The 25,574-nt window shown below is 38.9% G+C and overlaps 2 protein-coding genes across 2 annotated transcripts in view; one reads left to right on the top strand and one right to left on the bottom strand.

The window, feature by feature from the left end:
- The window catches only part of elof1 (elongation factor 1), a 383,117-nt gene that overhangs the window by 264,278 nt on the left and 93,265 nt on the right, over positions 1–25,574 (bottom strand). The gene's annotated exons all lie outside the window — the stretch shown is intronic.
- smg1 (SMG1 nonsense mediated mRNA decay associated PI3K related kinase) overlaps positions 6,924–25,574 on the top strand; it is a 77,550-nt gene continuing 58,899 nt past the window's right edge. Inside the window, exons 1-10 of the mRNA XM_079366815.1 lie at positions 6,924–7,218; positions 13,314–13,462; positions 14,396–14,548; positions 15,392–15,528; positions 17,378–17,436; positions 19,216–19,429; positions 20,908–21,033; positions 21,486–21,558; positions 22,045–22,142; positions 25,193–25,366. Of these exons, the coding sequence (XP_079222941.1) occupies positions 7,142–7,218; positions 13,314–13,462; positions 14,396–14,548; positions 15,392–15,528; positions 17,378–17,436; positions 19,216–19,429; positions 20,908–21,033; positions 21,486–21,558; positions 22,045–22,142; positions 25,193–25,366 (1,260 nt within the window). The 5' untranslated portion in view covers positions 6,924–7,141. The remainder of the gene's footprint in view (positions 7,219–13,313; positions 13,463–14,395; positions 14,549–15,391; positions 15,529–17,377; positions 17,437–19,215; positions 19,430–20,907; positions 21,034–21,485; positions 21,559–22,044; positions 22,143–25,192; positions 25,367–25,574) is intronic.

Genomic DNA, 25,574 nt, shown 5'->3' on the forward strand with positions numbered 1-25,574 from the left:
GTGTGAAAAGGGTGATATTTATTATTCTACGAAGGCCGTAGAACAATGACGACTTAATATAAGGCAACGGACAGGCTGGCGTCATAAAGTTAAGTCTTGACAGCTGGGTTTATTATATAGAAAAAAGCATGCAAAAGCATTTTTTGTTTTTTGTTGTATATGTAAAGGGTTAAAAATGTGTACATAATTCATTGAATCACCTTCAATTTTAAGCTAAAATTGAAGGTGATTAAAAAGTTTTTAAAAAATGGATCACAAGATCTTTGATGGTATAAATATGTTAACAGTATTTAGACCAATGAAAATGTTCATTGTATGAGGAAAATACAGTTCATAGGTAAAAGAACAAGTTAAATTAGTTAAAAAGATACCCCAAAGTATTTATATGTCTGACATATAGGTAGGTACAGGTATTCTAAGCCACATTTCAGTGCACTGGATTTGTTACAATGTTATTGTGATACTAGATCAGGTCACTAGAGGGTGCATAGCACTTGTGAGGGGCACAATACCCTAAAGAGGTAAGTGCTGCAGAGTAAGAAAAGTGTTATTTTTCATGTGTAATAAGAGAATAAATCCTGCAGCCAAGCTGAACACTTTGTATTAACTTACAGGGTTTAAGAAACTCTCCTCCCTGGCACCCCTAGGCCAGGTCGATGGAGCAACATATATAAACCTGGGAAAGCAGGATTTCAAACTGACATTAAAAGGGTTAGAATCCTGAAAATAATTGAATATTTGGTAGTTTCTATAAGGACTGAAGTTGAGAAAAAAAAAAATTAAATCAAAATTTCTAAATGTTAAAACCCCACCAAACTACTAAACATTAACACACAGGGAATCAAGTAACACTAGGGAAAGTAATAACTGCAACAATAACTAGAAACTAAAACAGAGCAAATAATGACAGATGACAGCCCTCATCTCCTTTGAATGGAAAACTCAGAACACTGATGCAATATCACTAGCAGTCTATCAATGGTCTATACACTAAATAGAATAGTTATGTTTCAAAGCTCCCAATCCACTGCATGCTGCTTCATTCTAGTCCTTACTGCTAAATCCATATCCGTTTTTTCTATGGTTTCACCTTTTCAACTCACCATGCTATGGCATGCTACCAGAAAAAAGTTAAAGGCAGCAAACCAGCAGCTAACAAACCCAGCTAACCCACCCAAAGCAGGCTTCTCCCCTACACAGAGCCCTGTGTGTTTGGATGCATTGACGTCATGGCTGACGCATGGCTGCCTGGAGTAGCTTGCACATCAAAGGCCTGTATGCTCAAGCTTGAACAGAGGTATTATTAGCCAGCAGAGGGAGAGAAACACAGAGAGAATGGGAGAAGACAGGACCAAGGGAAGAATGATTATGGAGGGGCTATTGGTCCAAACAAATAGCTTGATGAAGTGATGACAAGTTTGGTGTCTGAGACTCATAGGGTAAAAAATGTTTTGCTTAAGGCTGGTTCACACGGCAGGATTTTAAAATTGTCGGCTGATTTCCCAAACTTGAGAGACCACACACATGGCGATAAATAATCGGAGGTTTTACAGTTTTGGTCGTACAGTGTGTGGTGTGCGGCCACACGGCAACATCAACACACCACACACGAACCGATTTCACTCGCGAACGTCCCCCGATCAGACAGGAAATCTCGCAAAACCTCTCGAGATCAAACGTGATTCCAGAGTCAACAAACGGACGAAGAGGATGTAATAGGGATCGTTTGTGCTGTTTTTATCTGAAAAAACACGTTTTAAAAAGAGGTGTCGGTCAAAGGAGCGGAAACTACGGGAGCATGAACTGTACTTGCTACATGTTAATATGGAGGTGAGTAGTTGTTTTGCTGCCGGTGTTTTCGCTACTACGTCACCCCGCTTTCTGATTGGCTATGCGTCACATTCAACAGGCTCGTGCTCGTTTCCTCCTCGGGGGACACCACAGATAATGAGAGATCGGGCCAAAACAATCCAACATGTTGAATATCCCCGATTTGAGATCGGAGCGGTCCCGACATTTATCGGAAGGGGAGAATCAGGGCCAAAATCGGCGTAATTATCCTGCCTTGTGAACCAGGCTTTAGTGATGCAGTTCTCAAGGGCAAGGTATTTTATGTTTTTTTTGTTTTGCTAGTATAAAACTAGACTGGAGTGCACACATAGACATACATATTTAAAATATTGAATGTAGAAGCCAAAAGAAGAAAAAGAGTATCAGACAACAGCAACAATAATAATAGCATTTTTAATGCTGTATATTTCAAGAACTGGGGGGGACGCACTTTGAAACTATCGGAGTCTGTCTCTTTAATTTTCCTTTTATTTTTTATGAGGTGAATAACGACTTAATTTCAGTGTAAAATTAAGTGTCATTTTCTGAGGCTCACCCACACACAATTCTGTCTGTCTGACACAATGGCCCTAACTTATCAAACATAAGAACAACAGAAATGGGTGCATGATCATTTCCACGCTAATTTAGGGATCTATCGATCTTGATGAGTATACGCTCAAATCCCAAGCCAGGTTTCAGCTTGTGTACGCATGTTTTCAAGTCTCAAGACTACAATTAATTGTAGTCCACCTCAAACAATCTCTATAGAGCTTACAGGTGATTTTTTTTAGTTGCGTTAGATTTGATTGAGTGTTTTATTTATCAATTTTAAAGATTAGAGAGGCTGCTTTCAAGAAATATGTGTTAGACGTTCCCATGCGCATAGGAATATCAATGCAGAAAATATTGACAGAGTGAGGAACTGAGTGCACCAAAGCGGTTGGGGTTTGGTGCTCTGTCCAAAGAGCATCTCAGCATTGCTCTGCAATTGCCCTGGCACCTCTCCAGTTACCCAACCAACTTACAGGTCTGCATCTGGTCTTGAACCAGCGTCGCTCCAGTTGCCAACCCAAGTGAATGTGTATCAGACACTATAAGAAGGCACTATGAATTTAAAAGCTAGATGAGTACCAGGGGTCATGCTAACCTCTGGTCAAGAAGGTTCTATTAAAAGGGGGAATAATGGGTGTATCAAGTTGTGAAAGCCAGCAGGTTATAAGAATGTTATAGAATCATAAAACATAAAAAACAAAACAAACATAAGGGAAAACGTATGGAAAACTTATAAGGGAAAACTGTCCATTGTGCTAATGGGTGGGTATATTAGGTTTGACTTGATGTTGAGAGTGGCGTGAGAGCTGTATCTTAGACGTAGGAAAGATGTAAATCTTGGGATTGGGACACAGAAACCTTTGAATCAGGTGGTGTTTCGGCCTTTCAACCAAAAAGACTCATCCAAACAAAAGTCAAGTCAAATCAAGTTTATATGGAACATCTACAACAGCTTCAGCTTACCAAAGTGCTTTACATGGACACAAACTGATACTTACCTGGACTAGAAATAGTCAGGACTCAAATTATCAAAAGGGTAAGAAATAACCACTCTAATAGGTAAAAATGGTTGATGAGGGCTGATAATGCTGGCTTGGAAAAGCCCGCTCAGCATTTCAGATAGAGTGGGGGATGGGGTAGGGGGGATAGGTCCTTTAGCAGCAGCATGATGGTGGAAGAAGCCACAAAACCTCTGCATCCTACTTCAACTGGATAGACTCTTGCTTTCCATCCTCAGTGTTGAGTATCTGCAGCCGGTTCTGTGCAGCACAATTTCTTGTGCTCATAGGCCTCTTCTGTTAAATTCTCCCATGGGACTGTGAGCTCTGTGATGTAGACGGAGCTGCAATCTCAGGTGGAAAGATTAGTTGCTGGCCAATGTCGACAAGCATCTTCCAGTCCCAGGCAATGACTAGTTGTCCAATTTATGTCAGCTGCACGGAGGAGGTCGTTGGTGATTTTGACTAGGGCTGCTTCAGTGCTGTGTTTTGGACAGAAACTGGATTGGAAAGGTTCATGGAGGTTGTGTGTGTTGAGGTGGGACTGTAGTTGTGCGGCAACCACCCTTTCAAGTGTTTTGGAGATGAAGGGGAGGTTGGAGATGGGCCAGTAGAGGTTGAGGTCAGTTGGGTCATCACCGGGTTTTTTCAGGATGGGAGTGATAGCAGCCAATTTGAGAGTGGGGGGTACAGTGCCAGTGGTGAGGGAGGAGTTAGGGTTATATATATATATATATATATATATATATATATATATATATATATATATATATATATATATATTCCAGAGAATAATTGCAGAGAAACTGAAGATTTCCTACAACGGTGTGTACTACTCCCTTCAGAGAACGGCACAAACAGGCTCTAATCAGAGTAGAAAGAGAAGGGGGAGGCCCAACTGCACTACTGAGCAAGAAGACAAGAACATAAGCTCTAGTTTGAGAAATAGATACCTCAAAGGTCCTCAATTGGCAGCTTCAATGTTTACAGTGAAAAGGCGACTCCGAGATGCTGGCCTTCAGGGCAGAGTGGCAAACAAAAAGCTATATCTGAGACTGGCCAATGAAAGGAAATGATTAATATGGGCAAAAGCACACAGACATTGGATAGAGGAAGATCTGAAAAAAAGTGTTATGGACAGACGAATCTAAGTTTGAGGTGTTTGGATCACACAGAAGAACATTGAGACGCAGAACAACTGAAAAGATGATGGAAGAGCGCATTACGCCATCTGTTAAGCATGGTGGAGGTAATGTGATGGTCTGGGGTTGCTTTGGTGCTGGTAAAGTGGGAGATTTGTACATGGTTAAAGGGATTTTCAATAAGGAAGGCTATCACTCCATTTTACAACACCATGCCATACCCTGTGGACAGAGCTTGATTGGAGCCAATTTCATCCTACAGCAGGACAATGACCCAAAGCACACCTCCAAATTATGTAAGAACTATTTAGGGAAGAAGCAGGCAACTGATATTCTATCTATTATAGAGTGGCCAACGCAGTCACCAGATCTCAACCCTATTGAGCTGTTGTGGGAGCTGCTTGACCGTAAATTACACAAGAATTACCCATCAAGCCAATCCAACTTGTGGGAGGGGCTTCTGAAAGCATGGGGTAACATTTCTCCAGATTATTTTAGCAAATTAACAGTCGGAATGCCAGAGGTCGGCAATGCTGTAATTGCTGCAAATGGAGCATTCTTCGACGAAAGCAAAGTTTGAGGGAGAAAATTATTATTTCAAATAATAATCGTTATTTCTACAATTGTCAATGTCTTGACTATATTTTCTATTCATTTTGCAACTCATTTGATAAAAAAAAGTGTGACTTTTCATGGAAAACACAAAATTGTCTGGGTATATATATATATATATATATATATATATATATATATATATATATATGTATATATATGTATATATATATATATATATATACACATATATATACATATATATATATATATATATATACCCATATATATATATATATATATATATACCCATATATATATATCCATCCATCCATATATTCAGCATCTATACTCCTTGTCCTGTTAGGAGTCACTGGTGGCTGAAGCTGATCCCAGCTGTCATTGGGCTAGAGTCATCATGTACTGCAATCAGTCACAGCGACTGGCCAATAGAGGGCACCAAATCACCCAGTCTTGATTTAAACCGGTTTATGGTTTTATTTGGGTTCATACTTACACACAAACTGGCTAAAACATATCTGGCCTAACTGGACAGTTGCATAGCGCCCTCCAGTGGCTAGCCAAAATCACAGACATTCAAATCACATCACATATCAGCCATGTAGGAAGTCTTTTTTAAGAGACATATTAGCCAACTCAATGTTACTTTTTGAATAATTGAAAATGTAGAACAAACGTTTAACACTAGTGCAATAACACATTTTTTTTTCAAATATATTAGTTTATTTGTAGTTTTACTGAATGTCAGTCATAACATTTTTTTTAAAATAAATTACTTTGAAAATACAAAAGTTGAACAATGGTGCTATTATGAATTAAAATATCAGTTATGATGTGAAAAAGTTTGAAATAAAAAACAGTAGGAGATAGTGTTAGGCCAGCACTTATTTTTGTTAAACACATCACAATCACAGATTCTTTAGCTAGACTCACTTTGCGATTACAGAAATCTCCAAACCACAAGGAACATATATGCCCATGTTTGGTAAAATTCATCAAAACATTGTCATGAAACTCATTTAGAAATGTTTTTGTCTTAACAGACCAGGAAATGAAAAAAAGCAGATGTTGTGGTTAGCTTTTTGTGTTTCCCACACAAATAAATAAATATCCATCCATTCATGTTGTTGTTTTTCTTTTTTCCTTTCCTTTTCTCTTTCTAATTTTCATATTTATTTATTTCCTTTTTTTTCTTTTTTCTTTCAAAATGTTATCATATCACAGCTCCCCTCTTGTTTGTATGTTTGCTTCTTTTTTTTACATGCATGAAACAAAAATGGGATAGAGGACAAGTAGGAAAAAGGATTGGGGCACCAACATGGTCTATGAAATTAGGCGTTGTGAACCTAGATGTCACTCATGATATCCATGCATATATACACTACTGGCTCTGGTATGCACCAGGTCATAACAACACGTGACCATATTGATAACAAGTTTGAAATGATTGATTAAAAGACACACACACACACACACACACACACACACACACACACACACACACACACACACACACACACACACACACACACACACACATTGTCCATTTAAGGCAATCTGTGTACACTAGCCCAGTGGGTGGGAGACAGAGGGGGGTCCCAAAATCTATTCGTTTTTTTAATGATGTCAAATTGCATATTTTACCCACTATTGTGAAATTATACATAAAGGTTGCCCATTTTAAAATAAAACAGTAATTTTAATTTTCTCTTCTACTGTAAACTTCACCGCAGTGTGATGGAAGTCGATGGCAATAATAAATTAGATTTATAGCGCTTTTCTAAATACTCAAAAGACGGTTAAGATTCCCCAGGAGGAGTTTAGTTCAGTCAGTCCAGAAGATGGCGGTAATGTAGTGTCAAAGATGCAAGCTGTTAAAGAGTAAACGAAGAAGAAGTAGCTCTACCGTAGGTTAGCTTTACGAGGAGTTTCCAGTTGTTAGCTGATTTGAGAGGCTTCAAAACGCATAACATTAATAAAAGAAACATTAGAGAAGAGATATTGTCACCGCTGCCAGCGGGTCATGCAGCTCTCTAAAGGGTAATGAGCCGTAAAGCCTCGGGGTCTCGGCTCAGCGGCGCCCAGAAACTGCAGCCACACTGGAATGACTGGCAGTCCAGGTATGTGTTCTGTTTCTGTGGAGGGTGGTTGATAGTAATCGGGGATTCTTGGGGCCTGTGGTGTGCTGCTCTATCTTGTTCAGTGGGAAATGTTTCATGTGTCACGATCCTGACTTTGTTAATGAGATAAAATTGTTTTACCTATATTGCTTTTATTTTAGCGTTTCAACCTATACTCAAAGGCAAAGCGTTGTGTCCCGGGATTTACTGTTCACAAGCCCGCCTCAAGGACTGGTGAGCCGGGCGCTAACGTTAGCACGATTTGCACAGCAATCGCTGTACTGCTTCGTCTACACTAATGGCTAGATGTGAGAAAGACAAACCAGACTTGTAAAGAAGATAGTAATGAGGTGCGACAATGAACACGTGTTAATTGGCGTTTATTTCAAAGAGATATACGTTGAGCAGCGTTAGTTTGGTTGGTTAGCAATATCGTGAAACTATTGGCGCTGGCTAACTATAGCCAGCTAGCACGCGGAAGACGCCATCCTACTGTCACTTTAACAACCCCAAGTTAAAAAAAACGAAAAACTTCCTGCATTATATTGATTTACCGCATGTCATTTTTAGTACCGCGTGTATGTCTGTTCACTTTTAGAGCAATCAATGAATGACTGTAAAACTATATAAAGCAAGAAGAAAGACAAGTCTACGTAATAATGTCCATATTTCACAACAGGTGTAAGACATGGGACGTTTTTTTTTAAAAGTGTGGGTGTTCAAAGGGGAAATAAATAAACACTGCAACCCCCCACCTTTAAATGAACGACAAGCCTTTTTGCGTTTCATTACAATAATTTGCCAATACAGTAATATCACGTTTAAAGATGTACATTGCAGCACCACACACTTAATTCAAACATCCTGTTCGCCTCCTTTCACGTCCCCTTTTTTTCCCACATATATAAAGTACGATGTGTATATAAACCATATCCATGACTCTAGCCAGATGATATGTGAAATATACATAAATATTACATTTATTTTAAATCATTTAACTCAAATCAAGTTAAAGAGAAGGGTAGTTTTTGCAAAAAATCACTTAGATTGTAAGCCATGTGTCTTCCAGCTTCAGCACTGTGTCATTGCTTCATTAAACAATCAATTAAGCTGGTACATCTAAACCAAACTACAGACTTACTTTACTCGTTGTATGTTTAAAGTAATGAACAAATAAATGTACAAAGATAAAGTAACTGGTCTGCTAAAAAGCGTAGAAACATTCAGAGTAGCAAGGTACAGGAAACGTTTGTGCTGCCTGGAGACGGTGGAGCATTTGTCTTCCTGTGCAACACGTCAAGCTTTTCCTTGTGAGTATGGAAAACAGGCACACTGTTTAGACGTGCTTGTGTCATTGTCATTTAGAGTCTTTGTCTTAAATCTCAAGTTGATCAATATTTGTGTTCCTACTGTGATACATGATCAAAGTTTTTATGGAAAAAAAACCCTTTTATTTATAGAGAGGGCGGGACATTGTAGACAGACAATCACCATGGTTACGCACTCTCAGCTGCATGCTGCAAACTGAATGACAGGAGAAAGAGCTGCAGACTGACATCGCTTCATCAGCATGCATAGAAATCAATGTATAGAAATAAATGATGGTAGGCCTACCTCGCTGATATGATCGTCTCCCTCTTTTTCATAACGGTGTTAAGCCTAATCCCTAGAGGTTCTGTTATCACAACAGGTGAGCTTCAAGTGGAGAAGCTTGTTAGTAACTATTAAAAAAACAAGAGAGCAGCAAACGCATACAGCAACATTTTAAACACGAAGGTTATACCTGCATCAGACGGTCTAAGCTCCATTCTGTCTGATTCGTTTAGAGATGTTGATAAAATCCTTAAGTGTGCAAACTCTGCAGATAAATCGACTTTTTGTCACACTGTCGGTTTGAAAAATATTAAAACCGTTGCATATAAGGATGGAGTTGCTTTTGATGACTAACTCTTAAGTTTTGTTTTCACTGCTGTGGAGCAAAAGGGGAGGGGGAGGCATGTCTGTGTAGGAGCATAAACTGCATCATGATAGAATAAACACTGCAGCCCGGTTCTATTGATCTCTCTGCTTTGGCAAATAGTCAACAATGTTAAATCCTACATGATCTAAGAATGTTATATTGCACACCACTACTCCAGAGCCCACTGACGGGCTTTATGAAGCTATGTTCTGGAGTACTCAAAAGGGAATGCGTGTACATGTGCAGGAGCAGAGCTGGCCAAATGTTTAGGCTGAAATGTAATATATCATGTAATATATCATACAAGCTCTGTGAACTGACCTGCTACATTTGAGTTATCTGTTGGCGTCTCACTTAAAGCAGACACCACATGCTCATATTGGTTCAGCACTTGTGCAAACTGTGCACCTGCAGCACCTCCCCAGTTTTCACACCCTTCAAGAAACCTTTTAGCTTGTCTCACTGATTAAATAAAGTTCCCGACTCATAAATCCCAATCCATGGAGTTGTGAATAGCAGCTGAGTTATGGGTTTGCTGGATAATAAGGTTCACACAATGAAAGCTACAGTGCACAAGCCTTCTCCTTCCACAAAACTAAACCGGAGCATATCTCTGGTCACCATTTTGGTTATTCGCAGGCTATTCTGTGATCAACTTGTGATAACGGGACTAGCAATGATGTAATTTGAGACTACATAGAGACTCACTCCCAGAATCACCTCGCAAGCCTCAATGTCATCTTTTGTTATTATTTCTATTGAAAGACCCCTAGCGGTGGATTTTACATACTGTACAATTAAGCGCATATGGTTTAGCATCGAACTAGTATTTCTATAACGTGCAAGTTAAACCTTGGCTGACATGTTGCAGCTGTAGCAGATTGTTCTGCGTTTGGTATGCTTTTGTTTTTCTGAAATCTGACTTGAGTGTTTAATTTGGTGTACTATAGCTGAGGCCATGGAAAGGAAAGTTACACCTCTGTGTACCATTAATGATTTTCTTACCAAGTAAATTATCCGCAGGAAAATCAAACCCGTTTGATATTTTGGTCACCCCTCTTGTGGGTGTCGCACAGCTACAAACTGATTCACCTGAGATCAGTGGGTTTTTCCCTCATTGGTGCCTGTGCGAAAAATGTCAACATTATGACGTCTCGATGAAGAAGCGTGTCGCCATGCCAGTGCCGCATCAGTGTGTTGTTGAGATATGGCAGGCACACTTACGCCTTTACTGACGTTTCAATTCAGAGGATGGCACAAATACTTGAGACATTACATTTCTCCTTCATGAGTGTTTCTCCAGTCCTCTTCCGGATTTGCGGAACGGACGTTTATTTTGCTCTTATAGTGTAAGCAATCAGGTCGCAGCTGAGCATCTGATCACAAAGTGTGCACACATAAAACGTGAGCTTTGGCTTTTTATTTAATTTGATTTACTCATGCAGTTTGAGTCTGAGATTTTCAAAGCAATTGAAAGCATTGCGGTATATGCCCGCCTTTAGGCAAAAACAGAAGGCTTGGTTACTATGTCAATGTCAGTTTTATTTACATAGCACATTTAAAAAAGCGTGTGGCCAACCAAAGTGCTTTACAGTAAAAGACAGTGAGTTACAGAGAACCAATGGACACGAACACCCCCCCCACACACACACACACACAACAAAAACAATAAGCACAACAATAAAACCCAATAAGTGACTTATACACTGCCAAAAGCCAAGGTAAACAGATGTGTTTTAAAAGTTGAGAGGCTATTCGCAGTGCACACAGTCAAAGGTAAGGAGTTCCACAGAGTGCGGGCTGCAACTGCAAACACCCTATCTCCTCTAGATTTTAAAAAGGATAGGAACGTCCAAGATCCTCTGATTAGCTGACCTCAAGGTTCTAGGTGGCTGGTGTACCACAATGAGGTCAGACTGGTATTCCATGGTCGACCCATATAAAGATATTTAAAAACAATTAGAAGAATCTTAAAATGAATCTTATACCTAACTGGAAGCCAGTGCAGTGAAGAAAGCACTAGAGTTATGTGCTCACGCATCTTTGTCCCAGTTAGGAGACGAGCTGCAGGCGGTTGAGCTCAGACTGGCCAATGCTGACATACAAGGAATTACAGTAATCTATACGTGATGTAATAAAAGCATTGATTACTTTTTCCAGGTCTTTTTGGCTTAGGTAGGGTTTAACTTTCACTAGAAGGTTGAAAGAAGCTAGACTTTACCACCGAGCTGACCTGTTTGTCCAGTTTAAAAGTACCATCAATAATCACACCAAGATTGCTGGTATGGGGTCGTATGTAAGGCACTAATGGGCCAAGGGACTTTGCAAGGACCTGAGTCAGATCATGGCAACCGAACAGCAAACTTCTGTTTTTGTTTTCATTTAAAGGGATACTTCACCCATTTACATGAAGCAAAGAAAAATATGTTTTTCTTTGCCTGGAAGTTTTCTTCATGTGATGCAATATGACGCTTTTTGCATCACATGAAGAAAACTTTCAAGCAAAGAAACATATTTTTCTCGTCTCAGGGCAAAATGAGGGTTGGATTCACTACCATTCAACACTACTACCATGTTTCTAATGATACACAGCTTCATGTAAATGGGTGAAGTATCCCTTTAATTTCAAGAAGATGAGATCCATGTTTTTACCTCACTCGTGCAGTTGAGCACTGCCTGAATAGAGTCCTTGGTAGTACTAGGGATGTTGAGATTATTCGTGAGGCAGTTAAAAATCAATTCAACGATGCCATGGTTCACATTGAAACTTTAAAAAAATGTAATTGCAGTAAGAGGCGTCAGAAAGCAGGGGGTTCTGGGAGCTACCTATTTAATAAATAAAGGCAATCAAATTTTACATTTCTCAATTTCCTGATCTGATAAAATTACTGAATCTTAAATCTGTAATAGATTAAACAGAACATAATGCTTTCTCAATTAAATGCACAGTAACGGATGTGTAGGTGACACAAAAAACACTTTGTTTTTTCTGCCATTAAAACACGTTTTGCCTGTATTTTTCATCTATCTGTCACCTTGGCTGGTGAATCAAAAAGTTAATTTGGGACCCTGTCAGTAATATGGTGACTGTCAGCAGATGTAAAGCAGAGGTGGTTGGTACAAGCAGGCGTTACCATGGTAGCTGCAAAGACTACAAGCTGGTTTGTAGACTTACTCACCCGAATGAGTTTAAGAGCCAAAGGGATTACGAGGTGCATAGGTGTTTTCATTTAAAATTGAAGGCATCTTTTTTTAGTCGTAATTTTTTTTCTGTCTCATTTTGTATAAAAAATCAGGAAAGAATCGTACCGTGAGTTGAGTGAATCATTACATAACCCTGTAAGTTCAAGCATTCTAGCCAAAATCAACACTTGACCAGATACAAAAGAAACAGTTATGAGTAATGAGATAAACAAGTTCTTGTACCCATCCTTACTCCGAAATTCGTGCTTAACTCCGATTTTTAATTTGAAATAAGTCAACTCAATAACAGAAAAAACTGACAAACAAACATAGGAAACAAAATAGTTTATGTTAGCTAACTGCTCCCCCTACAGCTGCTTGTCACGTCTTAAGTTATGATGTGGCCATGATGTTATCAGTCAAGCTGGCATAGAAAGTCACAGACTAGGCAGGGCATCAGGTGAAGATTTGATTGTAAGATACAGAGCCTGCTAGCAGAACAGAGAGCGTGTCAGTCAGGTCACAAATACTATCTCAAGACACTTTACAAAAAGCAGGTAAAAGACCTTTCCAATATTACAAATACTCAACGCTTATCCAAGAGAGCAACATATAGCAAAATTACAGTAGCAACAGAAAAATGTCCATTTAAGAGTCAGAAATCTTGGGGAAAACCATGTTTTTGATGAACCATGATGTGTGATGCCTATCCCAGTTATGCTGATGAACCCATCTCATGATAGGGGGCTCTTAAATCACAAACAATGTTTAGTTGTTGGGATACTAAAAGGGCAAGATTAGTGTACAGTACATTGTAAACTTAATAATATTGATGAAGATGATTTTGATGATTACAAAGATGTTACTCATTTATCCTGATTCCTGCATAAAGTTGTTCATACTTTTAGTTTGATCTGTTTGTGTCTGACTTTGTGTATGTCAATTCATTCAGATTTGACAGTGTGTCATCCAGCCAGGACAGAGTAAAGTCCAGAGAGCTTGGTTCTGCAACATTGTACGACGTGTTGTCCCCCAGCTGCCCTGACCAACCAGTGGTGCCCAGCGATGCCTACGCTACTGAAGATACACACCAGGAAGAGGGTGAGAGTGTTTTGACGCTGCTCTATATACACAGACTATAGTCCGAGTCACAGCGGCTGTTGGTTTAAATGCGACGTCAGCCCTTTGCTGCATCTCCTACTCTTTCCTCCCAACATTTTCTTTCTTCAGCTTTCCTATCTAATAGAACAAAAAATCCTAAAGTCATCCATTTCAAAATTGAATCCAATTTAACAATAACGTATGACTGTATCGAGTAAGAGTTATGTCTTTTATTGACAACTCAGACTACAAAAATGGGGAATTGCAAGTTTAAAGAATTTTGACTTCAAGATGAAAAATACATCAAATGGTTAGTTATCACAAGTTATGATACCTCTGTGATTTGCAAAGAGTGACTATATTGTTAAATACTTGGTACACTGGGCATTTAAACAGACTATTTGGTTAAAGAAAAATAACATTTTGAAGGAATAGAGTCCTAAATCTCTGCAGCATCAGCTTCTCTTTGATTAAAGATGGATAATATTGGAATTGACGATACGGCCATGGTCTCTGTTCATTTTGTTGTTGTTTTTTTACAAATCAAAAGGAAGTAGTACTGCTCCTTTTAGTAGTACCTGCTTTTTAGGTATAAAATATTATTAGATGAGACTTTCTATACAATTGCACACGAAACAGATTGTTGGTTAGTACATTTTTAATGGGTTTATTTCTTAACAGTCATTAAAGATTACCGATTTAAATATTAACATTCCTATTTCTGACTGTTACGTGAAGAGCAAAATAATTGCAGTAATAATTTGCTTATTTTAAAGTTCTGTTAATGCCAATAGATGTTTCTGTGATAAAAGTGTTCAAATTATGTAAAGTATGGATAATTGTTTTGGAGAAACAACACTTAACAAAGACATTGCTTTGTCTGTTAAAGATTTTTAATATTGTGATTTTTATCAAAAAAAATGTGTCTCACAGGTGGATATGAAGCTGGTCAAGGCATCTGTGATAATACGTTTGGTTGGAAGTCGATGGGGCAAGAGTTGAGGCCCGATGACGTGACAAGAGATTTGACTCCTTTTCAGCATGGAAACCGTGCTTTAACTTCAAAGGACATGAAGAAATTGCAGGGTAATCTGAAACACCAGTATTTCTAAAATTAAATAGTGACAAGAGAGCAGTTCAGTTCCCATATGACAAATACTTCGCCCAAAAATGAATTGACCCTCGCCAATGGTTAAAATGGTAAATGTACTTGAGTTTATATAGCGTTTTTCTCGTCATCTCACTTCTCAAAGTGCTTTTACACCGGACACCTACCCATTCACACCTTTTCACACGCTAATATTAGTGGTTGTTATGTATAATCATCTATCAGAAATGACTTATCATTCATACACTGCCACTGACGCAGCGGGAGCATTGCAGAGTTAAGTGTCTTGCCAAGCTTGTCTTGCTCAGCTTAGGATCGAACTCTCAACCTTCCAGTTGAGGGACAACGACTCTACCAATTGAGTAACAACCGCAAGTTTTTACTCATCTCTATATTAACAGTATCAATCATGTCAATCCTCAACTAAATAAATACAGTCCGACACCAAGGAAGTAGTGATGCTTACTTTTTAAGGTCATTTCAATGAGTGAGATTTCTTTATGCTGGTCTATGAAAATTAAACTATGAAATTTAATTTAGAAAATGTTTTCTCACTGCGAAGTGTGTGTGATTAAACCCTAGGATAGGAATTTTGACCAGTTGAATGGCAGTTGTTGTACGACAGGGAAATTAGTGCAGTAAGGCAACTGATGTGATGCTATTGATGGGACACTTTCCGTAGCACACTCTGCCATCAGTGTGTGAATTTTCTTTGAATGGTTAAGTGGGACATGCGGTGTAAAAAGAGATTTGAGTAGTCAGTAGACTAGTAAAGCTATACAAGTTGAAATCCATTAACTGTGCGCATTGATGTTGTCCAGACAGAGGAATGGCTCACTCGGAGGAGTCTCGGCTAGCCAACCTCCTGCGCCGAGTCTCCAGGGAAGATGATCGTGACCGAAGGCTCGTCACCCTCAAACAGCTTAAAGAATTCATCAGCCATGGGGAGAACAAAGTGGTGAGAATGTTTCTCTTTGCTTCCCATAAACAATCTTCACTGTGTCTCCACATCTGAATGTTGCTCATTGGGACACGTCAGTGATTTCCGAAAAATTGGCTTGATTCAGTGATATAATGATGGCATGAAAATGTCTAGTGTTTTTTCAGCAACAATCGATCTTTATTTCTGTAGTGCAATTTCATAACAAATGTTGTCTCACCAAGACATTTTTACAAAAGAACAGGTAAAAGACGTTGCTCATTTTCTGCATCTCCCTATATCCCACTTTACAAGCCCAACACAGTTTCAGAGTCTGGTTTTGCTCAAGTTTTCCTTACAACTGCTCATGATAAAAAATGTTGGATCTTTTTGTAAATATGACAGTGGTTGGTGTGGGTTAAAGGCTCAGTAACAGCTGTAATGACGCACGGTTAGAAATACGTGCAGCATGTTCAGAAAAGCTTCAAATTCAAACTCAAACTCCTGAAACAAATTCAACATTTAAAACACGTGTTCAGAAAACAATTGAAACGGTGTAAGTTCAGCTTTCAAAATGGAAATGTTTCAGGCCCGTAGTGGCGCTCTATGGAACTGTTTACTAACAGGAGAGAAAGAAGAGAGAGACAGATACAGAAAGTTTTGTTTACAGAGAAGTGTTAGGCTTGAATTACATAAATTAACATAAACATTATAAATCCACGAGTTTTCTTTTTGCAGCGTGTTTGTGTCTTTTGCAGCGTATTTTTTTTAAGGAGTTTGCATTTGTTTTGAGTGTGAAGCTTTTCTGGAAATGGTGCTTGTTTTTCTGAATATGTGCTTGTTCAGCAGTTGCTGAAACTTTGCCCCTACCGGCAATTGTATGATATAAATAAGAGTAAGGTTTTTTACCTACTCTTTTGTATCAATATGAAGAGTATTTCACCTGCTATCAACATTTGTTGAATTGGCAGGCCAGACTTCATAATATCATACCGTCCTGCCATTATACAACAGTAAAGATGTAGTGATTCACAATACTAGGTTCGCGATACGATTCTTTTACGATTAAAAAAATTAAATAAAAATTTGACTGAAGAAAAATTACAACTAAAAAAATATTCCTTTAATTCTTAATTAAAATACCTATGCACCTCATAATCTCTTTGGCTCTTAAACTTGTTTGCGTGAGCGGCGCTACAAACCTGCTTGTAGTCTTCGCAGCTTCCATGGTAACACCTGCTTATTACAACCAACCGCTTCTGCTCTACAACTGCTGATACTCACCATATTACTGACAGGGTTCCAAATTAACCTTTTGACTCACTGGCCAAGGTGGCACGTAGATGAAAAACAGAACAAACAGAACATGTAGTGTTTTTGTCTCGCCTACACATCTATTGTTGTATATTAAATGGAGAAAGCATTATGTTCTGTCTATCACAGATTTTTAAGATTTAATAATTTTATCAAATCAGAAAATTTGAGAAATTTAAAAAATATATTTGCTTTATTTATTAAATTGGTAGTTCAGTTCTTCTTGTTCAGTAATGCCACAGTAATGGGCTCGAATCCTTCTGGCATGTCGTCACCTCATCGCATTATATTTGTGTCAGTTAAACAGAAAAGGTAGCCTTTATTAACAGTCATACCGTCGGGATTTTAAATACCCTGGTACAACTTAATACTCTGATACCACTCAAGCCTAATCAGCGCTTTACAAATGAAGATTGATTGAGACCAAAAGTGGACCAAAATGTGTGATGATTGTGCAGAAAATGCTCCCTAATTGGTTAGAAAATAGACAGAGTATGAGTCAGTAATGAAACCCTTTCACATAACAATGAGTTGAATGGATTGCTCTCCTAACACTGTCATTTCTCTTGGACAGACCTTGGTCAAACAGATGGACAACATCCTCAGCACCTTGAATGATATTTTAAATGAAAGGTAAGGGAAAGCTTTGTGCCTTAGATTGCTTTACTATAGACTTGTAAGTTCAGATCTAAAGAAATGTTATTTCTGTACTGTAATTACCCACATACAATCAAAGCACCTCATGAGTGGAAATTACCGTAAATTCCGGACCATTGAGCGCACCTGGTAAGCCGCACCAGCTAAAAATAAGTAAATAAATGTATTTGTACATCTATAAGCTGCACTTGATTATAAGCCGCAGGTGTCCACGTTGTAACAGAGCTATTTACACAGAAAGACGTGACACAAAAACATTGTTTTAACTTTTAATTAAATACGTAGGCTACCGGTAACATCCGCAAATACGAAGCCTACTGGAAATCTTTCATCGAACAGTGTCTGTAACATGGCTGATGAAAAAGATTACCGTAATACATTAATACATTTCACAAGAAAAAGTCCATCTATTCGCTGCCTCAAAATGACTTCATTACTCTCTTCCTCAATTTCTTTTTCGTTGTCGCTGTCAGTGTCAACTTTATGTGCAGCAGCTCTCTTTCCTTCTTTGACAGCCAGGTCGATCACCTTTAACTTGAAAGCTGCATCATATGCATTTCTCTGTGTGTTTTCCATGATGAGGGTGCGTGCATGAAGCGCAAAAAAACTGATATTAAGATCCGATGTGACGAGGTCAAATGTTTTTGCGGCAGAAGCTCATTATCCCCCAACAAATATCCATAAATAAGCCGTCTCCTTGTAAAAGCTGCAGTGTTCAAAACGTGACAAAAAAGTAGCGGCTTATAGTCCGGAATTTACGGTAATCAAAATAAGCAGGCAGATTGTATTATTTACAACCAAGAGGAGGAAAACAAAAATGCATTCAGTTACATTTTATTTTTTAAGATTTTTTTAGAAAACCTTTTTAAGTAGTACAACAGACTGTAAGATTCAAAGCTGCATCATTTCCACAACAGTATTTCTTAGCCTCCATAAGGGACAACAAACTTTAAAAAAAAAAAAAAAAAAACAACTTTGCAGTGATCTAAATTGATATTTTCTTTGTTTGATATAAGCTTTGACACTCTTGAACACCTAACTCAACCAATATGTATGTACATTTTCTGTTTCGCAAGTACATTTTACAGGGCCATGTTTTACAAAGCAATTAAATCTTTATACCCAAATAGGCAGATATACAGTATATGCAGTAAAGTGCTAATTTTTGGTATCGCTGCAGCTTCTTTCTTTTGGTCCTCCTGTTGTCTGAGCGTTGCAGGCACTGACACACATCAACATGCACACAAACTGGAATGCCAGCAACCACATGCCACTGTTTTTTTGGGGGGGTCCTTTGCTTTTATCTTGAGGGTAGTTAAAGAGAGGCTGGACATTTTGGGATGAGAGAGTGGAAGTTTATGCAGAAAATGGCCTTGGTTGGATTTGAATCTTTCTCTGTATGTGTGTATAAGGTCGGGAATCTAATTTTTTTTTGAAGAACAGTATAACACTAAACATCTAACACTAAAAATCACACTTGGTGATGCATGCACAGTATTAGAATAAACACATGGTTGTATCCTGTGAGTGATACAGTTTGGAATTCGCTTGGCGCTTCAGTGTAAAGACAAAGTATTTCAAATTATGTGACTATGAAGAGCTGTTTGTATCATCATGCCAGTCAGTCCATCTGTTTGCGTCTGAATGTGCCTTACCTTTTGTGTTTTATTCAAAATATTTGTCTCTTGCTTTTATCACTGTATTTCCCAAATGTTCTCTAACATGTGGTCTCCTTGTCAATGTTTTGACATGTAGCAGTAAGATGCTGTGGGAGTTGCGTCAGGATGCGGCAGCCTGCCTTGGTCTCCTCTGCACAGTCCTCAGCTATGAGGCTGAGCGTATCTTCAAGTGGCTCTTCCTTAAGTTGACTACAAGCAGCCGTGATGAGGTGAAGCTGTTGTATCTGGTTGCAGCGCAGCATGCTTTGGAGGCTGCTGGAGAAAGAAAGGCCTTCTCTCATGTTATGCAGGTAAACGCACATGGGCTTTAGCACTTGCAAAAAAACTCCTGATAACCTCCTGATATTAAATGAATAGTCTAGAAATGAATAGCTGAAACGATTCCTCGAATAATTCGATTACAAAAATTCATCGAGGAATTCTCGCTGCCTCGAGGCTTCGTTAAGTTTTTTTTCGTCATCAAATCTTTGGTATGAGTATAAAACACGTTAAATGCTGTACTCTCAGTCTGACACAGACACTTCAGTGCTAACACACGCACACACGAGTGCGGCGCGCCCCTTTTAACTTTAACTTTTAACTGTCAGCACACAGTTGATCGGTGATCCATACAACCCAGTCGGGAACACGTGATCAGGTCAAACGGTCGGCTTTTCACCGTTCACTCTCTCCGTGTTTGCAGCTAGCATAACGATAGCAACGTCCTCTCACAGTCTCTGTCATAGACATACGTCTATGATCTCTTCAGTCTCAGTCTGTGAGCGTGCTGAATGCACGCGCTGCAGGAGCAGACAGAGATACGCACACTTCTAATAATGAAGAGGCTGATTATATTAAATGTCTGATGTCGTCAAAGCTAAATCAAGACAGAACTTGTTTGTGGAATAATAATTTAGCAAATATATATTTAAAGTTTCTCAATCTCCTGATCTGACATAATGATTGATTCTGTGATTGATTCAACAGAACATAATGCTTTCTCAATTAAATGTACTGTAACAGATGTGTAGGCTACACAAAACACTATTTGTTATTTCAGCCATTAAAACGTGTTTGGCCTGTATTTTTAATTTATCTGCCGCCTTGACCAGTGAATCAAAAAGTTAATTTGGGACCCTGTCAGTAATATGGTGAATGTCAGCAGCTGTAGAGCAGAGGTGGTTGGTTGTAACTATGGTTGTAACAAGCAGGCGTTACCATGGTAGCTGCAAAGAAGCAGGTTTGTAGGGACAACCCAAGACGAGTTAAACCTTAATTAAGCAAAAGTATGATTTATTCGATTAATCGATAAAATACTCGATTTACTAAAATATTCAATAGCTGCAGCTCTAGAATAGTCTTTGTTACGCACTCATGCAAGCAGCTCAGTCCTTTGCACTGCAGAAGTGTTTACTAAAACCCTTTTTATTTACAGTATGTCTGCATGAAGATGTAAGCAATCTTTCGAGAGGGTTAAAGTATCAGGAACTCACTGAGTAAACCTACTCAGAATTTCAAAAACTGAAATCAGCTGATCTGGAACCAAAAACTCCTCCCTCAGGGTAAATCAAGTCAGAGCTCAGGGTTAGACTGAGGGTTTGTTAACCTTGTTTCTGAAATGGGCCCCTGATGTCATAAAGGAGTACTGTCTATATTGACACTTAAATGTAATAAATAGGGATAAAACGCTTCCCATCAACTAACAATTTACTGAAATACTTTTTGGGCAGCACTAAGGCCTCAGAAAGTGGTCGGGGTTTTTTTGGACAACTTGTTCTTTGTGTTTTAGCTGGTGATGAGCAACCTGCAGTCCATCTTGGAGAATGTGGACACCCCAGAGCTGCTTTGTCAAAGTGTAAAATGTATTCTTCAGATAGCGCGATGCTACCCCCATGTCTTCAGCACAAACTTCAGGGTGAGTGTTTCAGCAGGGATTTTCCTATTGGCTTTTTATTGCAAGAAATGCTGTAGAATGAATGGATTTACTATTGGAAACCCCATGTGTGTGCAATTACATAACCGCACATAACGCAAAAAGCTGCAATTTAAAAATAGAAGTATGTGTCCGTAAAACTTCTGCTATTCTGTTCATAAAAGTTATGAACTTCCATGCACAAGCGCCGTCTTAAATCTTGACGACGTTGATCTAAAGGAAATGACCAACCCTGCCTTTAGGATCTTCAAGATGCTTAAAATCAGTCTGATTGGAGATTTCAACTTCACTATTAGCACTGATGCTAAATAAAGTGATATTTGTGTACACGCATCAAGCATTTAATCGGATTGAAAACATTTTAACATGTGCAGAGCTGTCCTGCCATTCTAAAGTGCTTTGGCTAATGCCAATTGTGTTTTGTTTTTCCACAGGACACAGTGGACATTTTGGTTGGCTGGCACATCGACCACACACAGAAGCAGTCAGTCACTCAACAAGTTTCATGTAGGTTGCATTCTATTTTTTGTCCTATAACCTCTTGTTAAAGATTTAAAAATTGCATGGTTTGATACAATTAAAAACTTCACTAATCACTTTCCTCTTATTAAAATGTTTACGACGTTTATCTAAACTTTCATGAACCTTCCTTGAGAAGTCCATCAACTTTGGTAAACTGTGCTTTTCATCTACCTGCCTGCCACTTTGTGAATCGAATTGAATTTGAATGAACTTAAATAATTCTGACCTATTGATTTAGATACCTCTCCATATTAACCAGTATAGTTTTCTGCACAAATGTGTAATGACCCACCCTTTATTAATATAACTAAAAAAATACAGAAAAACATAGTTTTCAAATACTATACATTAACACTGCTTCTGCTATGCATTGCTGCTTTTATTACACTGTCGTTGTAGTCAAGTTTGAAATCTGAAATGGCAGCCCAGTGCTTTTCTTCCTGCCAATCTGCTCTTCTTGTTTGTATTAAGGCTGGTTACAAAGTCTGGAACAGTTCTGGGTGGCAGATCTGACTTTCTCAACTACCCTGCTAGGACAGTTCTTGGAGGATATGGAGGCATATGCAGAGGTAAAGTTATTTTACACTTTTAAAGGCCACACTGATTTTCTCCACGGCATCTTATCTGATGCCAATTAACTCAACAAATGTTCTAGATTATTATGATTTTTTTAGGTGCATGAGGTTTCCTGTGTCTTTTATACTTTGACTATTATGATTAATCTGGGATGGGTTTGGCAGAGTGAGGTACAAGTCAATATTTGTGTTTGAAGCTTAAAAGCCTCTGGAAACCTTTTTATTATTCTTTATTTTATTTAACCGGGAAAGAAAAATTTTGAGATTACAACATCACTTTTTCAAGAGTGTCCTGGCCAAGACAGGTAGAAGTACAAGACGGAGTTTAACACAAACAACAAGCTACCAGACTTGATATACCAAAAATGTTTTTGTGATATCAACAAGCTCCACAACAATCTGAGTGAAAATAAACATGAGGAACTATGAGAAAACATTGTTCAAAAGCAGCTTATTTTGCAGGACTGTGCGGGTGTGGCAACTCAAATATACACTATTCACAATAAGTTAGGTATGTTGTGAGGTCCTCAGTGGATTTCATACATAAGGTGTTTGTTTCACTTAAAGAGCATATTGCAGGTTAAAAAAGTGTAAATTAACACTTTATGTTGTCTGATAAGGGCTGTAGAATAAGTACATCAATTTTCTGTATGTTCTTCAACACATAAGTGCTCTAATTTAGAGGAGAAGGTGGCTGTTTTTAGCGTAGCTCTTTAGAACCCCCTTTTTTTCAACAACGCGTCATATGACGTAACATAAGGGAGTCGTGTTCCGTTACTCTGCTTTGATCGGCTTTATGCATACGTGTATGAATGAATGAATGAAGCCTTTATTGCCCCTGGGGGAACTTGTCTTGCACCGAGACCATAAAACACGTTACAAACAAACATTTAGAAAGCAGCACAAAAGAATTAAAGCACAAAAAACAGGCTAAAACATCACATGATGAAAGAGGTGTGATGATACGTGGTGGTGAGTGAGAACAGACAGGATGCCTCCCTGCAGCACACACTCTTCACTGAAATAGTTTGTAATTTGCGCGGCGCACATTCAGGCGCATAGTGTGTGTTGCTTGATTATTCATAGTGTGTTTTGGTGAATTATTCCCACAACCTCAGAAACGATCGAACAGACGTGTTGAATATTTCGGCATTAGACACAAAAGTGTTTCCTTATTAATTATTTAAATCTCTGGGTGTTTAAGATAAAATATTATATACGCAGACAAGCATTTAATTATTTGATCTGCTGGAATCCTCTGTTATATTCTCTAGTGTGCCCGTAACAGACACCGGACAGTCTGTATTAATAGATGTAGTCATACGATTTATTATAAATCCAACTCTGTTGCAAGATAGCGTGTGTGCGCAGTGGGGAAAGACCGAACACGCAGTTGGGAAACAAGTCCTCTATCCCATTAAAATTTGTAACTTTTTATAGTAGCCTAATATATGTGCAAAAGCACACATTAAAGTGTGGAGTGTGTGCTGTTGTGCATGTTTGTGTGGATTACATTCAGTGGACGTGCGCTGTGAACTCACATCAGGAGCATCCTGCACCATACACTGTATTTTCTATAACAACGTGAGCACTGGGCTGCATCAGGAATAAAAAATAAAGACATAGTGCTGCATTTGCACAGGCTGTGTAATCGGGTTCTATGTCACTCTCTCTCTCTCTCTCACAAGCACAGCGCGGCACCGTAATACGTTGTACAGATTTGCCGTTTTTACGAGCAGCTCCCATACAATGTAAAGGTGAATGATCGGCACTTGCACCTTCTACAAATTGTTTTTTAATTGATTGAATGTGATTAAAAACTTTACATATGCTGGAGTGAACACAGCACTAGCCCATATATGGCGAGCTGACACCTGTCACTCAGCAGGACGCCTGCTCCGGGTCTCTCCTCACACCACAACTTCACTTCTCTCCTGAGGCCGTTATTCCTCTAATCCTGCCTGTTTCTGCTCTCCATCACATCTAACAGGTTCATAATAATAAACCAGCGGACCATTATATGTAAAGGAATGCATATTTTCATCCTCTTTATTGACAGGAGTGACACTCGGATCCATGATTTTCAATGTTAAACAGTTGGGGATTCAGCGGGACTCCCTTATGTTACGTCACAGCCGAATGCGGAAGTAAAGAGCAAAGACGTGCAAAAACGTACTAAAACGTCTCCAGGAGACCCTGTGGGTTATTAATTTCTGAATTTCTTTAAAAACAGTATTGTTAACGTATTTTCCTATGATTAGTTAAGTTTTGTCTTTAACCTGCAATATGCTCTTTAAGTCCTTCTTGGGATAGGGAGGCAATTGTATTAGGGTGATAGACACCTAATTTTGTGTTTTCCACATAATGTTCTCACTGTGTACAGTGCACCTTACATATTGGGGCCAATACCAAAAAAATATAAAAGGAAAACCCTTTTCAATCGATTTCAACATTCTGAGGGGAATGAAAACTGGTATTGTCTGTAAGTCATTCCCAGTTCATCATTCGAGCAGCCATAAACGCTTAACGGACAAGCAGTGCCACCTGGCCATAGTGCGCCTTCAGGTCAGTAGCGGGCAGTCAGGTGTTGCTCGTGAACATGGTGTGTCTCGAAAGGTCACCAGCAGAATTGCGGCAAGACACAGAACAACTGGCAGTGTTCATAACAGACCCAGGAGTGGAGCCGCACAAGTGATGGACCGCAATGATGACCAGTATCTAAGGACCTATGCACTCAGACACCGTTATGCTACAGCTGCAGGCCGGTTTACGAGAAGTGAGGGGTAATAGGGTTTCCAGACAAACCATTCGCAACTGACTCCTCCGGCACAGCTCATCAAAGCACAGCCTTCTGTTTCTCCTAATCCAGCATAAGACAAGCTTTTCCCCTCACCTGTGGATGTGCAGCCAAAAATGGCACATACAAGCAGGAAGGCTGAGTAGTAGAAGCAGATAAATTTTGTTACACTTGGTTAGGCAGGATATGCACATAAGATCTTAAATATGGAGCGTATGAATTCTATTTTATTTATTTTTTTCTTCAGGATCTGAATCATGTTGTGTCCGGGGAAGTGCTGGATGAAGACATCCCCCCTCCGTCAGTGTCTTTGCCCAAGCTTGCAGCTCTGCTGAGGGTTTTTGGTACAGTTGTCCGCAGCATTGGAGAACGATTCAACCCATTCAGAGGACCACCCATTACTGAGGTCTATGTCAATGATGTAAGAGCCCCCACCTACCTAATGGTTGAACAGTGTTAATATAATAAAAGATGATAGAAAATATGAGGCTCTGAATTTCGTGTTGTAAAATTAGGGGTTTTCTAACCTTAAAGATTTTTACGTTTCAGTAGTCATATTCTTTATTTCTGTTAAATACATTTAACATACAGTTCAGTAAGTAAATGGGTCTGGGAAGCACTACATGGAA

This window comes from Symphodus melops (assembly GCF_947650265.1).
Source record: "Symphodus melops genome assembly, chromosome: 17".
In the NCBI taxonomy this organism is placed as follows: Eukaryota; Metazoa; Chordata; class Actinopteri; order Labriformes; family Labridae; genus Symphodus; species Symphodus melops.